This window comes from Dermacentor variabilis, chromosome 2 (genome assembly GCF_050947875.1).
Source record: "Dermacentor variabilis isolate Ectoservices chromosome 2, ASM5094787v1, whole genome shotgun sequence".
Classification (NCBI taxonomy): Eukaryota; Metazoa; Arthropoda; class Arachnida; order Ixodida; family Ixodidae; genus Dermacentor; species Dermacentor variabilis.
The window spans coordinates 63,909,921-63,927,111 of NC_134569.1; the positions used below are offsets into that span (position 1 = coordinate 63,909,921).

A 17,191-nucleotide genomic window follows, 5' to 3' on the forward strand; every position below is an offset into this window, starting at 1 on the left:
TCCTCCCCCTCCCTTCCCTCTATCTCATCTTTCTATTCCCTCTCTCCCGTCCCCCAGAGTAGCGTAGCCAACCAGACACATTTCTGGTTAAAATCCCTACCTTCTCTTTCTATTTCCTCCTCTCTCCTCCTCATAATGGTTTGAATTAACGATGTTGAACAATAGCGTTAAGCTTTCTTGGTGTGGGTCCTAATGAAGCTGGGTAGGAAGGAAGAGAGAAGTTCCACTCATAACGATAGCAAATAAAGCGAACATATAATCATGCTACAATACTGGAATCAATTGTGATATAAAGTCGAGCGAAGGGGACGGACAGAGGAATGAAGATATTTCCGTTTTAATTACTAATTCCTTGGGCAAGCGTTCAGCGAATGAACGAACTGTACTATATACCTATACACGACCACGTTAACGTTAAACGTCTGCAGGTAGCTCAGAGTGCGTCCTGTGTTTTTTCTTTACACGTGTTCGTCGTATTGTAACTGTATCACCAATTACGTTTATTAAAAAAATAACACTGTCCCATCGCGATCACGCAGCACGTTATCGGGGTATTCTGTACTGCGTCTGATAACGCACCCAGTCAGTGCTCAACCTAAATACTCTCAATCTCAGTCAGGCTGGCCACTTTTTCCTTGGCCTCCGCTTTCTGCAAGGCAGAGTACACATATCTGCTCCCTGCTTCGCTGGAGTTTATCGCCCTCAGACATGTGCGCTTCGTTTGTGCGTCACGCACCCCTTTCTCATGTTTCTTCTGGTTAAACAAACAATCCCTACAAACGGAAGCCCGTCCTCCGCCCGAAAGCACATCTTTCCTTGGCGTGCAGACCTTTCCCATCTCGCGAACCTCGTGAGGTCGGTCCATAGAGGGCAGAACGCCCTTGTCATCCGTTTCCTTTCTAGCGCGGGCTAGCTTGATTTGTGTGACGACTGACTGCTTCCACTTCCTCATTGCTGGAGTGAGAGAGGGATATAAGGAAGGCAGGGATGTTAACCAGTCAAGAGTCCGTTTGGCTACCCTACGCCGGGGGAAGGGAGAAGTGGAAGAGAGGCAAGGGATAGAGAGAGAGGTTATAGAGACGTGCACGGACAGTACTTGAGTCAAAGCCACTCGCACAAACCAGACGTTCTCAGAAAGCACAAAAGTGACTTCACTGCCTTCTGAGCCGACGATCGGTGGGGACTGGTGGTCTAGTACTGTCTCTTCACTCAGAGGACGATCATCTAGTTTCCTCAATGTATTGGACAAAGGTTGTCTTTTTGCTTGAAATTGAGGACAGTGGCACAATAAGTGGTCAATGTTCTCCTCACATCCGCAAACATCACATGCAGGACTATCAGTCATTCTAATTAGTGCTGAACAAGCTTTCGTGAAGGCAACTCCCAGCCATAACCGACACAGAAGAGGCGCTCCGCGTCGGTGCAGTCCGGCCGGAGGTCTGAGTTGCAGTGAAGGTTTAGCCTGTGCGGTATGGTGCGCCTTGTATGTGCGGTATTCCACTCGGCTAAGGAGAGTGCGCGTGCTAGAATGCGAAGTTGTATCGCAGCGTCGGTACTTGAGAGCGGAATGGGGACGCAGCGGTTTTCTTTGTTTGACGTCCGAGCTGCCTTATCTGCGTCATCATTTCCAATGATACCGCAATGGCCTGGTATCTAATGAAAAGAGATATCATGGTCTTTTGCTCTCAAGTGATTAACGAGTTCCACAATTTAACCCATGAGCTGATCGTGAGTTCCACGCACCTGAGCTGATCGTGACTGCACACATTCAAGGCCGGCCTTGAATGGCAGAAGACTGCCCATTTTTGAGGACTCAGCATTTATCGTGTGCGTGTGTGTGTGTGTGTGTGTGTGTGTGTGTGTGTGTGTGTGTGTGTGTGTGTGTGTGTGTGTGTGTGTTTGTGTGTGTGTGTGTGTGTGTGTGTGTGTGTGTGTGTGTAAACCATTAACGTCGCTTTCAATGCTACGTCTTCGAGCGACACTGTCAATACCGATTATATGGCCCCACTCCAGGCAAATTTTCACCGCGGGCGAGGCGGTTGTCGTAATATTCCTCATATGTTTATGTATATGTAGCCCATATGTATATCAGTTCCGTGCATGAAAGAAGAGTGCTATATACTATTCGAACGCCAAAGTTGCTCAAACTCGACCTTATACTTTTGCAGTGCAGTGGAATTGTAGTGCGCAAACAATTAATGAAAGAATTCATTCATATGACTTGCCCTTTATCTTAAATCTTATCAGACTATTAACAATTGCAAAACAATATTGAACGTAAAACCTATTTTACGGGTCCCGCTTGTGTACGGTTATTAAACAAACAAAACGACGGCAATACGAGGTTAAAAGAAATACGCTCGGAGTATAACGTTCTCAACAGCGATATATATATATATATATATATATATATTGTTAGCGCCTTACTGCCGCTACGAGTGCTCAAATAACGTTTAGACTACGTCCATGCCTTTAACCAAAGCAAGTAAGGAGACTGGGCAAAGTAGGTAGTTGTGTAGAATGACCCGCACGGACATTGCTCGATACACTATTTGGCATCGCTCTCTCGCTTTTGCGTTGCGAACTCTGTGTGCAGTCGGTCATAAATGTTTATGGGGCACGGAACATGAGAAACAGCTGAATGCCCGCGAAGCCTTCGCACATAGCCGATCATTCAAATTATCAATCTGTAGTGGGCCTTGCGATTGATTTATACATTGAGCCATTAAAAATTATGTAGATTCAACGCACACGTTAGGATCTAAGTGAAGCGAGGCTTAATTGATTTAAATGCTATAGGGCACTTCGATGCGTTCAACTGTGCGCTCAACTTTCGTCATACGCTTCGTGTAATCTCATGCAATGCTCATGTTTATCCACCACAAATGGGAGAGTTTAAATATCATACAATCCTTATGCTTGTGCAATAAACCGCTCACAATCTATGCCAAAACGCGTACACCAAATCAGCCGAACCTACAGCGTCAGCCGTTGTTCGCTGTAGGCAGCGATGTGCACAAGGACGAAGGTGATTTATGATGTTCATAGAGGGAGTGATGACGATGAGAAGTGTATATGCGCAGATTAATACGACACTTATCTGTAGCGGCGCTCGTAGCGGACGATCGCGATGGGCACCAATGAAAAGAACGATCGGCCAGACATGAGCTAGAAAAAGAACGCTCCAGGCTTTCGGGCCCAAACAACGGTATGCTGCGCGGCAGGCCAGCCGCCGTTGTCAATCGCCGCTGCTCATACTAACCGGTGAACGGCCTGCATCAATCGGTCGGCTGCACGTCTAATTATATATTTAATGATTCCGTACTTCTTGGGTAACAGCGGCACATACCTTAGAAATAAAAAAAAAATGATAATTCTGGGGCATTACGTACGTGCGTGCAAAACCACAATCTGATTATGAGGCATGCCCAATAGTGGGGTATTTCCGGAATAATTTCGACTACCTGCACCTAAATCTAAGTATGTACGAGTGTTTTCGCATCGCCATGATCTAAATGCGGCCGCCGCGGCTATGATCGAATCCGCGACCTCGAGTTCAGCAGCGGAACACCATATCAGCCGGGCTAACGCAGTGGGCGAGTCACATACCCATTCTGTAGAATATTCCGAGAATTGGCACGAACCCGATGGCACGTACCGCACGGCTAGTGAGTCGATGCCTGTTTTAGTGAAGGAAGCATAGTAAACCAAGGAATTCGTTGCCTACGAGGCGCTATTACATTAAATGGTCGATGTGCTTCAGAGATGCCTGTAAAGAGGCACTGTATGTTGAGATTTGATGTAGATTTTTTTTTATTACATGGAACAGAGGCGCCGCTTTGTAGCTACATTGTCGGTCAGCATACATGTGCCAGGTGTTTATTTTTATGCGGAATAAACAAAACTGGCATATTTGGGATCCTGCCGTCCTTACAGATAGGCTACCTGGTGTGGCGGACATTAGCATCAAAACCTCTTTCAACGGCAATGCCACTAATTACAAATATATGCTACGTAACCTTTAATTGCTAATTTTAGGGCACACGTAATTGGAAAATTGGAGTGAAGTCATGTCTACTTAGCAGAAATCCTATAACTAGCACCACTTTTGAAATAGCCATCCGCAAAATGTGCTAACGAATTCCTCGGCGTTTTCAGTTAACATTGTCCCGAACTGTTAGAGGCGCACGCTTTCAAGAAACTGCGAATCGGAACGCTTATGAATTTCGTAGAAAATGCTAAGTTCACATATCTCGAAAGTGGTGCTATAGTTGGAAGATTTCTACTAAGCAGACATGACTTCACCACTCTTTGGCTTCGATTTCGCGATTAAATCAACTGTCCTAAATTTAGCAATTGAACAGCTATTTGAATAGCTGATGAGCGAAATTATCGTTATATTTTTTTTTCTGCTTCTAATGTCCGCCTAGCCAGGTATCCTATTAGCAATAACGACAATGACCTGATATGAAACATACCAACAGCAAACAGCAGGATCAAGTGCTGATACTGCCACGCCAAACTTGAGAGGGCAGGCAAAGAAAGCTTCGCTTTTAATTAGAATAGCCAAGGCTTAACGTCTAGCAGCTCACCTTTGTCGTGGAACATGCGTCCCGTAACTTTTTGAGTCCGACTGTACCTACCTATACCTACCTATACCTACCTATTTGTCGCATAGCCATTGTACACGCGTGCATATCTGAGACACATTATCTGCACCTGTTGTTGCACTACGTTTGTCCACATCATCGTATATGTATAACTTAAGCCTGTGAACTGCCGTATCGTGATTCTTGTGAGACTATACAGTGCACGGGATGCGTACTTTCCGCCTGGTCCGGTACAAATAGTATATACTGCATTGAACTGTTACTGCAGTTAAGGGTACTGTTGTACTGATACTATCATGCATGTTGTGCTTCCTGACGGCGACCGTCTGTCACCCGAGTGTCAGTGTTATCGATTTATCACTCGGCGTAAGACATCGATCAAAATGACTTAAGTTTATTTCCTACACGCAAAATAGAGCAGTTGCCATCTGTCACACATACTAAAGTGCACATAAATGATGACGAGATTAAATTAATAATAATAATAATAATAATAATAATAATAATAATAATAATAATAATAATAATAATAATAATAATAATAATAATAATAATAATAAGTCAATGCATACCCGCACAATAAACAATAACAAGCTACTGGAGAGATGTGTGTACCAGTACTAAATAACTTCTTAGCGGCGTGGGTAAACGTTTAATCCGCTTTTACGTCTACTGGTAAGCTGTTCCAATTCTTGGTTCTTGAATACTTCTTTTACCAAATATATTGTGATTTTACGGCAAATTTAAGCGCATGTTAGACGGCATATCTGTCGAGAAGGCCGAATAAGATAGGATAAAGGGAAAGGAAGGTTATATCGAAGTACTTTATTTTTTTCCACCATGGAGTAATCTTAGTCTCTTGCTTGAAAAAACTGCATGATGTTCAACATTTTAAAAGAGGTGTCTGCTGTTTCATGCGGCTTAGAATTTGTGGTGACGGCGAAGAGCTCTCATGACAGGACTCAAGAAATTTTTGGTATGTAAGCACCCATGTTTCGACGCAATAGATTATGTGAACGTGAAATATGGAATAGCGTATGATTGTAAGTGTGTGCATGAGAAAAATGGCTTCTGGCGTTCAACATCGCATAGCATGCGCTATTTAATTTATTGCGGACGTGGTGAATAAGGCCACTGCAATTTAGAGCAGAGTCTAGTGCAATGCCTGAATATTTATGCTCGACAACGTCGTAGATTGGATTTTTGGCCAGATATAGCGAAATCGAGCTCCTTTGGGCCGGCTGTCGGCTGGAAAATACCACGTACTTGTTTTTGAAACAAGTACGTGGTTCGATTTTCCGAAAACAATTGTGACATTTTGTTAAGATGAGAATTAGCTAAGTTTTGCAACTGACATGAGTCACGACCAGGAAATAATACATTGTATGGTATTATCTGCATACATTATAATATCACAATTGTGAAGTGCAGGTAGCAGGTAGTTGATGAATAAAAAACAAAGAAAAAGAACAGAGGTCCTAAATTGTAACCTTGCGGTACTCCCCAAGTTACTGGCCGAAGGCTTGATGTGGCGTCTCACACTTTAACCATCTGCATGCTGTCAACCATATAGGTAGCTTTCTGGAACTTGAGCAACTAGGCTTCTGAATCCGTATTATTCAAGCTTCTGCAACCGGATTTTATGATTTACAGTCTCATAGGCTTGCTTTATATCCGTAGGTATCCCAACTATACAGCACTTGTCGTTTAAAACCTTATTTACAAGTTCGTAAAGCCTGTTACAGCTGTTGACATGGACCTATTATTACAGAATCCATGCGGCATACCTGAAATAATTTTATATTTATCTATAATGAAAAAAGATCTCTTGGTCGAAAGTTGTTCAAATATAGTAACAAATGCACTTAATATAAATATTGGGATGCAATTCTGAAGGTCTTTGCTATTGTCTCCGTTATAAATTGGAACCACACGCCCTATCTTTAAAATTTCAATATACACTTTCACGTGAGAGGATGCACTCAATATTTTTGCAAAGTATATTCGCCGAGTTCTTCAATGTACTGTTAAAGATAAAGATGTATCATCCGTACTAGGGTTCTTTCGTCCGGTCATAGGTCTTGACTGTATAGAAACTACCTCACGGGGTGAGAAATCGGGGCATAGGACGTCCTATAGCTTGGGCATATCGATTGAGAGAAAACAACAATGCAAGGGATTTGTCTAGCTTACAGAAGTGATCATTGAAATGATCGGCAATGTATCTTTCGCCGTTAAATGGTGGTGTGACGTCTGGCAAATTTATTTTCTCGAATGAAGTGGCAGATTGGGTAGGGACCGAGCCTTGTCTAATCACATGGGGGGCACGCGATGCAAGGCTGTTGTTGAAGATTTCCTGAGGAAAAAACGAGCGCGAGCCATTATTTCGGAATGTACTGTGATACATGTGAAAATAGCGGGTGGACTTCACCCACAAGATCTGGCCGGTCATCATTGAAAGGTATCTGCATAGCGCAACAAAACAAGGACACAAGAAGAAACGAAGACGAAGACAAGCGCTATCAACGACGAAAATTTTACTTCCTGGATCGGTCATACTTTTACCCCCAACAACCATGTGCACACTATGATATCAACCATGAGGATGCACTTACGTACATGACGACATGAAAACAATCTAAAACCGATACAACAGGAAAACACAGCAAAATATAAATGACATATGGAAAATGCGATTCAGCCTTTATGCCATGCGCAAGTAATCCAACTCTCCCGCAGACAATAACAGTGACGGTTTGCTGATGCATTGGTCAGCGGCCGAGAGGATGTGCTCCGTTTCTATTATTAATTAGTCTTAGACATTCGCGCTCATCCCTATCTTCTCTACAGTGGTAACATATAACAGTGGTATCTTCTAGAAGTGGGCGACATGGCCGACATGTACACGTTTTACAATGGAAAGCAAGAAAACCGTCGCCTGATGCACTGTGACAGTTACTTCTGTGCGCTCGACGGCTGACTATTGTGCTCGCCGCTATCGTGGTGCGTTGAGCATTACTTATCTATTATCTTCTTCTGGAGTGGACGGGGGGGGGGGTCGAAAGAGGGCGCACAATTTCGCCCAGTAGAGAATTAGATTTGTGATCCACAGTTCCTGCATGCGCTGTACCCGCCGCGGTATAGCTCAGTGGCTGTGGCATTGCGCTGCTGAGCTTGAGGCCGCGTGATAAATACCAGCCGCAGCGTCTGCATCTCGATGGGGCCGAAGAGCAAGGACGCTCGCGTACTTGGATTTAGGTGCACGTGAAAGTACCACGGGTAGTCAGAATTAACCGGGAACCCTCCACTATACGGCGTGCTTCATGATCGCCGGTTTCGGCACGTGACACCTCGGAATATAATTCAGTTTTATGGTACTGGCTGGTTCTTCACTGTCACAACAACGTAACAATATCGTTATATCAACCATCTGTAAAGTAAAATTTCATTTTTTTTTTTTTTTTGAGCTCGAGAAGAGTGGAGGGATTGTAGTAAAATGCCACGTGCTCACCCTAGCGAGCCAGTCGTCCTCCTTGGCGGCGCGGCTCAGGTGCCGCTCCATGGCCTCCCAGTCGATGGTGGGCATGCTCGTCTCGATGTTGTACACGTCGAAGTCGCCGCACCGCTCGGGTGACAGCGACGCGCGGCCCCGACGCCGCTCCGCGCCGCCGTTGGCGCCGGCGGCGGCCGAGCTCGAACCGCCGGACCGCGAGGCCTGCGGGCGGCCGTCGGCGTGCCTGCCCGATGCTCCCCCCGCCGGGGCCGGCGATGTCGGCGGCAGGGAGAGCCGCGAACGGCGCACCTTCTCGGGCGTGAAGTTGAGCAGCGACGCGGCAGATGTGGTCGCCTCGCGCGTCAGCTCGGCCTTGTCGAAAATCTTGGCCACGTTCTCCGGCAGCGCCCACCTGCGCACGTGCGCGTGATTGCCGCTGCTTGGCGTGGCGACAAGCTTTTGCGAGCGAGCCTCTCGCAGATGAAGTCGTAAAGAATGGTGTCCCCTAGGTTTCTTAAGGGGAACATAAAAAGGTGAGCTGGGTATCGCGGTGTCTTTCTTGGTGTCTGGGCCACGGGTTTCTTTCTTTACCAGAGAACGGTATGGTTTATAATGTGCGGAAGCAAAATGTGACAGAGAAAGGATGCAACTCTCGGATCGTGGCTCTTTCGAAACACATCATGTGCTCGGAGTATCAACATCATCTGAACTCTTTCCCTTAGAAGAGTTTAACGCACTAACTTCGACAGTGTTGCTGCATGACGAAAAGTCTCCGCTGTGCGTTCTTTCTTTTTTTTTTCTTGCACGGTATCTACTGCAGCGAGTGTACCACTGTACACGAGATATGCACAGGTATCACTCATCGATGGTCTGAAATGGACGTGGGATCAAATTTACAAAGCTTTTAGTTCGTAAGTGTTTTTTGCCATCGGTTGGCAGTACTCTTAGTAAAAGGTTCGTCATTACGAATATCCGGCATCTGTTCTTACCAATGTTTTTGTAGTAAGAACCTTCTTGTGAATACGGGACCTGGAAAGCGTGATGTGGGTACTCCAAGTTTCGCCTTCGCGCTTTCCACTTATATCGGTCGCTTTGTATGATGTTCTTTCGGTATTTGCCTCTGACGGTCGTACCGTGTTGGCTTTCCTTTCGTTCTTCTTTTTTTTTTTTTTGCACTCGGATAGTATGGCAGGTCAGTGTATTCGGCTGTAGTCGAGGCCATGATATTTATGAAGGAAGGTTTGGCATATCCGCATTACCACTTTGTTTTAATCCGCACTTACGTTCAGGTCTGATTTCTCCGATCTCTTCCTGCTTTAGACAAAGCCTCGTGCCTTTCTACATAACACATATCCGGTTTCTAAATCACGCCGAGTAAGAGAAGCTACTACGTGTATAAGAGCACAGCGAAGAATGAAACCCAATGAAAACTTGCTTACAGTAGAGAAAAACGGCAACGCGCATTCGACTCGGTAGCTCCGGAGAAAGCATTGTCAATTGAGCGGCCAGGAATAGAAAAGTTTGAATCGCTTGTGTTTTAACACTCCATCGCAGCTGAGAATGAATGCTGGAGCCCAATGAATTACTATGGAGCAGGGCACGTAACCATAAAGGCGTCATGGAAAATTTCAGAAGACGGTTCTTCGTTCCCACCAAGTGCATAGGGCAACTTGCGCACAACACATAATGCTTTGGAAGATACGCCAACGTAAAGCTGTCAAGCTCCTGAGGCTGTGGCTACAAAGCCTATAGCCCTCACAGCAACTTAAGCACGATAAAGGTCTTTTGAAAAGGGGTCCCTGGATCGATTTCGTCATACATGACTATTATGGTTTCGCACACCTAGAAAGTACCTTCAACAGACATAATAGCGCTTTGCACGTCACTACAGACAAATCATATGTTGCCATCATTGACAAGAACAACCAAAGCACTCAAATGACTTTTTAGCCTAATTACACTAATTACCTGCCTAATTACAAACCTCATGGAAAATGCTTACATTGAAAAGTCGAAGATAACCGCCATAAAGGTCTAGTTCCGTTTTTATACGTTGCAATATGGCCATGCAGACCTAGATAACTGGTGTCAAAGTATTCATTGAATAATTCGCGGTACAAACCCCTTGTGACGTCGTAGGGCGGGGTAAAATAAACATTCGCCCACGGAGAAGCTTAGCCATACCACGTGATAAAGCACTTTGTCGAGCGCCTGCTGCTGAAGTGACTACGTCCAATCGTAATCAAGTCGTGCAAAGAGGGAAGTGCGGCGGCAGCTTTATTTTACGCCATAACTTTTACGCCACACAGGGGTTAGACGTGAACCGCGCTTTGCGGTTCCGCGTGCGTAATCAGATTCAGTGAACGAATAATTCGATGCCAGTTATTTCAATGTGCATGATATAAGTTCTAAATGTTGAATCCGGTAGCTAGAATTTTACGGCGATTCCCTTAAATCAGGGGGGTTTTACGTGCCAAAACCACTTTCTGATTATGGGGCACGCCGTAGTGGAGGACTCCGGAAATTTCGACCGCTTGGGGTTCTTTAACGTGCACCTAAATCTAAGTACACGGGCGTTTTCGCATTTCGCCCCCCATCGAAATGCGGCCGCCGTGGCCGGGATTCGATCCCGCGACCTTGTGCCCAGCAGCCCAACACCATAGCCACTGAGCAACCACGGCAGGTCGGCGATTCCCTTGAACTTTCCAATTTGAACATGTGACGCTTGTCTTCTTTTCGCCGTCCGTGTCATTGTGCGCTTGAGCTGCCTTAAGGAAAATGATACCGTACCAACTATAGCTCGGATCTAGATATGTATGTGCCGTATATGTATGTATGTATGTATGTATGTATGTATGTATGTATGTATGTATGTATGTATGTATGTATGTATGTATGTATGTATGTATGTATGTATGTATGTAGATCAGTATGTGCCGTAATGTTTGTAACCAAGAATTGATTAACGTGATTAGTTTAATTAGTGCATTGATTGCTGCGATTTTTCTTGCATTTGGTGTCCGCCAGGGCAGATAATTCTTCTGTAGTGACGTGACTCGAGTAAATTTTATCTACTATAAATAAGATTGTTTGAAGTAAAAAGAAAACATAAAACGAGAAATTGGTGTTTGTACTTGTCATAACTGTTTCTCCTGAGCAGTATTTACAATGAAGGAGCGGTGATTTGAGAAAAAGAAGAGAAGGATAAATCAAAGGCAGGGAAGTTAACCAGGACTGAGTTTGGTTGACTACATTGCACTGGGGTAAGGGGAGTAAGAGGTTAATATAAGCAGACAGAATACACTGCTGATGTCGTCGACGTAGCGACAGTTCTCTGATCTATATCACACACTGTGATGATTTGTGAAAGCACGCGGAGCTGCTTTTTTGACGTAGTATAGTGATGTAAGACTTGAAAATGTGTTTGAGATCTGCATGGAGACTTACCTCGACACGTCATCCGAAAGTAAGGGGTCCTCGTCTGGCGCTGCGCAGTAAGAGGGAAGCTTATCGGCGCCACCACCGCCTTCCAGGAGGTGCTTGCGCCGAGACGCGTTCTGCTGATCGATCTCGGCCTTGGTGACTGCGGCCGAGTTCAGCGCATTTTCACGCTCTTCCAGTATCCTCAAAGGAGGCAGCAGGTCCGGCAGAAGTCTGATGTCCTCTTCGCGGTACGGTTTCCTGACGCTTCGGCTGGAGAACTCGTCAGCCTCCGGTGTCAGTTCTTCCGAGCAGAACGGGTCCCCACTGTCGACCATGTTCAGGTCAGCGAATTCCTCCACTGCCGCGCGTTCGCGCACGTTGGCGTCCGTCTTCTTCAGCTTGTCCATCACAAAGCCCTCTTCGGGCTTCCAAGCGACGTCCCTGAAGTGGTTCGCGTTGCTCACCAAGTCCACAGACATGGTCGAAGACGTCATCGATGCCATTCCGGTCATGAACGACGACGTCAGCGACGATGCCAGAGAGGCCGTGCTGCTCCCTTCGCTCATGGGACTGAAGTCATTGTAGTCGGCGGACGTCGGCGAAGAGCCCACGTTCAGCGACAGCACGTTGGCCATGAGCGCGGTGACGGGTTCGGCCGTGACGAAACGCGTGGCCACTTCGTCGTGGCCGCTGATGAACTGAGTGTCCGCACTTCCCAGAAGCACCGAGTCGATGAAATTGTTGTTGGGTTCGATTCTCTTGTTCAGAATCGTCTGATCGCTCATCTCGGTGACGCCGCTCTCCTCGGATGACTCTTCTTCGTCCGAAGAGGACGACGCGGCCGAAGAGTTTTCTGAGCCCGAGCCGTAATCGTCACCGGCCAGTATGCTGGCCTTGGCGGCGGCCAGAAGCGGACTAGTGTCCTCGAACTCTTCCTCGTCGTTGTCCTGGTCCGAGAGGTCCCTGTCCTCCGGCTCAGAAGACGAGAGGGACATGGCACGGACGCTTTCGGCGTCCGGCGATCCCAGGTCGCAGGCGGCGCTGCGCTCCGGAGGCCATGCTGAGGTTCGGAATCTGAAGAAAAAATGCTGGATTAACCTAACGAACCATATTTTTTACAGTTGCAACTTTGACATAGAGAAATAACTGCCGTTGTACACGTGTGAGCAGTGTTGAGAGAAAAGTGCCGAGCACAGCTCGTCAAACAAAGGAGTTACCACTGTTGCGTGAGGGAACTATATAACCGCAAATTGCCGTAATCTTCAGCTGCATGTAAACGGTGCTTGGAGCCTTAGGCGACAAAACAACGCACGATATTGCTTGGAAGTGGCAGGTATAAACAGCTGCATCTGGTTCATCCAATGTTATTGTGTGTTGATTTGTCCTACGTGTTCTGACCACGAGAGGTGGCTCCGAGTGAACGCCTCTGCACGAGAAAGCGCCCCCTTTTCAACGTTGCCTAGAGAGAGAGAGAGAGAGAGAGAGAGGGGAAGGCAAGGAGGTTAACCAGACAGATATCCGGTTCACTACGCTGAACGGAGTAAAGGGGGCGAGGGATTAGACGAAGAAAGGAGATAGCGAAGAAAGAGGTAGTTCGCTCGCAACTTTCCCTAATTTATCGACAAACCTGCACGGACGGTGCCTCATCGAAATTTCACGTTATGGGGCAAATGAACAAAATAGACAAAAACCTTCTGACGCCTCTAGATGGTGCCGGCTACGCTGTCGTCGCAGAGCAAGCAAAAAAGGGTAGCACTAAAAGCGCCGAAATACACTGAAGAGCGTCTAAGAACACCAATAGGATCGCTACATACTATGACAAACCTAAGGGCGTATGACACACGTATGATCAATTGCATTGAGACATATATAATAGTGGGCCCGGGCACAGTGCTTTAATACAAGCTCATTGTCTTCCTCCTTTTATTCATTCAATGCGACAAACGCACTTTCTTGTAACAGTGCTGTTGACTATAAAACACGCTTTTTTTTATGCGACCTGACTGACAATCTAACAACAATAAATAATCTCACTCTTCGCTTTGCAATATCTAGCGTGTCGTGGGCACTTTGGAATGTCGTGGTAAACATATCGTCCGCGCGGACGCAATGGCACTTCTGGCTGATAACGCGTTGTAATCTGCATATAATGGTTTTGCGAGATCAAATTCCCGCCGCGGCGGCGCCACATTTCGATGGGGGGAAATGCAAAAACGCCTGTGTGTCAAGCATTGGGGGCACGTTAAAGATCTCCTGCTGGTCAAAATTAATTCGGAGTCCCCCACTACGGCGTGCCTTATAATCAAATCATGCTTTTGGCGCGTAAAATTCCGGAATTCAATTCAATTCTGCATATAAAAAGTACTGCTTATATCATTTGTCAAGCCGCAAACGATGCAATAATGTTGCGAAATTTCCGTTTTCACTTATAATTGACGGATTGGACAGCTCAATGTGAGTGCATGTAACTGTTGTAAACTTATTCAGGATATGGCTACATCGAATGTAGCCAGGTTCGGTATGCCGAAGTTTGACTGTGTAACAAATCTCTTCGTGATTCACTGACGCATAACCTTACAGGTTCTGACAAACGCTTAGTAAACTCTCTTCAACTACTCACAAGAAGTTTTTTGGTGGGGACTTGCGCTCTGACAGACCTCTGTAGGACCTCAGTCGGTCTTCATATCCGGGGCTGACGTGGCGGCTGTCAAAAGAATGGCAAGGAATGAGATACAGTTTGCATTACAAAAATAATTTTATAAGACAAAAAAACCTATATGGTAGAAGTTAAGGCCCTCTTCCTTCTTGCCCCTCAGAACGAAAAAAAAAAAAGAGCAGTGTGTCCGCACCAGAACCGTTATCTTGCTATCGCCCGCTCGATGTTGGTTTTCTGACAGATACAAAAACTGCGTTAGCAGTTGTGATATCGTCGTTTTGATATTGCAGACAAATGTCGCGACGAACACACCAACGAAAACAAAGCGATATTGAACAGGCGTTCAAGTGTTACAATGTGCGTAGGAGTACAATGCTACCGTATAACATAATAACTACCTCCACGCTTGTGTTCAACACCTCTGGCAGATTTCGCCAAGTCTGTTTGGCATACATTATAAGATTAGTTTTCAGATTAGCCATAAACTATTAGCGAAGGCCCAACATATCCAAGTTTCAACTTATCGCAACACATTTGTCAAATGTCTAGGTGCTCTAAGGGAGACGGCTGAACCAGCCGTTTTAAACCAACTCATTGTACCTGAGAAGGCGAGCTTATGAGGCGAGTTACCGCAACGCGTAGTCTAAGCTCGACGTTACGTGGCGTGAAACTCACCTGCGCAGGAGACATTTTTCTTCCGGGAGCGGAACATTCAGTTTCAGCCTCATGGCGGCAAGGTCCTGCAAACCATAAGCACACATTTGAACAACTTGAATTCGCATTCGTCGCACGCACTGCTTGAGAGTGCGAAGAACGCATGGTACAACCGTCTACTCATAGGCGCCCTAGAACGAAGAGAAGGCATGAGCCTACTTTCGACAGTGTCAATCTCGATTACAGATCTTGTTGCAACTGCTCGGCTCAATCATCCAATCTCACACGTACGCGCAAGGTGCGGGAGCCAGAGGCCGTCACGTGATTATCAAAAGCCCTTTATCTATTGTGACAAACATGTGAGATCATACACGCCCCCGTGCACAGCTGAGTCCACAGGGAGAAATTATACGCCGTATAATCATCTTCTGCGATTCCATAAGTGCGTTCCCTTTTCCGCTGTTACTATACGGGCTGCTTCCGCAGACAAGAAGTGAGGGCAAAAGGGCGGACGAAGAAATAAATAATCGCGCAAATCCCGTTTCTTGGTCACCCTAATCAATCACTTCCGTTCTTCATGGAAGATGATCGTTATTTTCAATCAGAGCGGGCCTTCCACGTCAACTCCGCTCGCTGTTAGTCTTCATTACTCGGAGTGCCTGGTCGACGTTAGGCAGCCTCCGCCCACCACACCGGCGGCACCGTACCGAGGCCGGACGTTGCAAAAATTGTCGCATGCTGCTGCAGCCTTGCGAGAACTTGCTAAGAAAGAAGCGAGAACAGCGTACGCGACACTCCGCGCATGCAGCGTCGCCTGGGATATATCACACCGGTTGACAGCGCACGCCCGAGAACGCTGAAACAAAGCGCGCTCCAAGAAAAAGAACAAAAAAAAAGAATCAAAATAGAAGTACGCTACGACGAACTCCGCACGCGGTGAAGCAAGACAGATGCGAGAGAACGTACGCATGCGAAGAGTACAGGAGCGGACAGAAAAGAGGAGTGATGCCCGAAAGGTTGACGATCAGCTGCGCTCCGCGCAAGACAAAGGAAAAACAAATGAACAAACGAGAAATGCAACGAGAAGAGAGCAACGAGGAGACAAAAGCCGGCCGACTTTCGTAGCCATGGCGACGGCGCAAACTAGATGACGTCACGAGCAACGCGGCGGTCTGGGACTGCGGGGCGGGAGGGGGGGGGGTGGCATTGTGGCATAGCTACCGCTGCTGAGCTGGCTGTCTCCAGGCGGGACAACGGTTCAGCGACGCGCATGACAGAGCTCGTTGTCACCTTCTTCGCGCACACAATGTGCCCAAGAACGCCTTCCGCGGGTGTGCTATGCACGGGCTGTCGTTAGATAAGCGGCATGCTGGCATAAACGATAATTTGTGGTGAAAAACACTTTATTTGCCCACGCATTCTTTGCACTAGGAAGGCTTCGCAAGTTTGCGGAACGCCTGAGAAGGAAGAACGAAAGGAGGTAGAAATAACACAAGAAAGAACAAAATAATAAGAATATATTATGTTCGGTAACACTCTTAGAATAGGCACACTATAAAAGAATTGCGCTTAGGGCAACCAGTTATGCTTGAAGTGCGAAATGAATATGACAAAAAGAATAAAAAGGAAGTAGTACTGAGATGAAAGTTTTCTCCCTGTTCACACACACACACACACACACACACACACACACACACACACACACACACACACACACACACACACACACACACACACACACACACACACACATACACATGCACTGGCAGACATTTAGATGATCTGTGCTTGCCCAAATATTGTCGCGCTTGCTAAGAGCGGCTACGTGGCGGCGGGCGCCCTCCTTGGCGCGTGACAAGTGGATGGCCATCGATCACTGGACCGCAGCAGACCGACGCGGCGTGTGGGCCACCACAGGAGGCTGGACGCATATATCGCTCTCCCACGGGCGACCGTACGCGACCGCGTGGCATTCAACGCACGGCTTTCGAGGAGCGGTAGATGGAAAGAAAGGAACACCCCTTAGGGCCGCTGAGATCTTCCCGGGTGTTCCAAGCGAAAACACGAGTGCTAGTCGGAAAGCAAAAGTGACTTTAGGCAATCAAAGAAGCAATACATCTAAACATTTTTTTTCCCACTTAAATCCTGGCAGTCCAGAGGGCCCGCGAGAGGGCCGACAGGTTTGACCTGATGGTCCCCGAGTGGGCCTAGCCCGTTGCTAGCCTAGCCTAGGTGACGTTGAGTTTACTCGCGTCTATTATGGACCGAATAAGTTTGTATCACTCACTCACTCACTCACTCACTCACTCACTCACTCACTCACTCACTCACTCACTCACTCACTCACTCACTCAC

General features: G+C 46.6%; 1 protein-coding gene across 5 annotated transcripts in view; it reads right to left on the reverse strand.

The window, feature by feature from the left end:
- Positions 1-17,191, reverse strand: part of Schip1 (Schwannomin interacting protein 1) — a 138,980-nt gene that overhangs the window by 31,097 nt on the left and 90,692 nt on the right. For 3 of the 5 annotated variants that reach the window (XM_075680795.1, XM_075680799.1, XM_075680797.1), the window contains 4 exons: positions 14,858-14,922; positions 14,147-14,230; positions 11,551-12,600; positions 8,122-8,515 (listed from right to left, as the gene is read on the reverse strand). In XM_075680795.1, the coding sequence (XP_075536910.1) occupies positions 8,122-8,515; positions 11,551-12,600; positions 14,147-14,230; positions 14,858-14,922 (1,593 nt within the window). Of the gene's footprint in view, positions 1-8,121; positions 8,516-11,550; positions 12,601-14,146; positions 14,231-14,857; positions 14,923-15,389; positions 15,517-15,543; positions 15,594-17,191 lie in introns of those variants that run through there. The other 2 variants (XM_075680796.1, XM_075680798.1) reach the window with 2 other exon arrangements.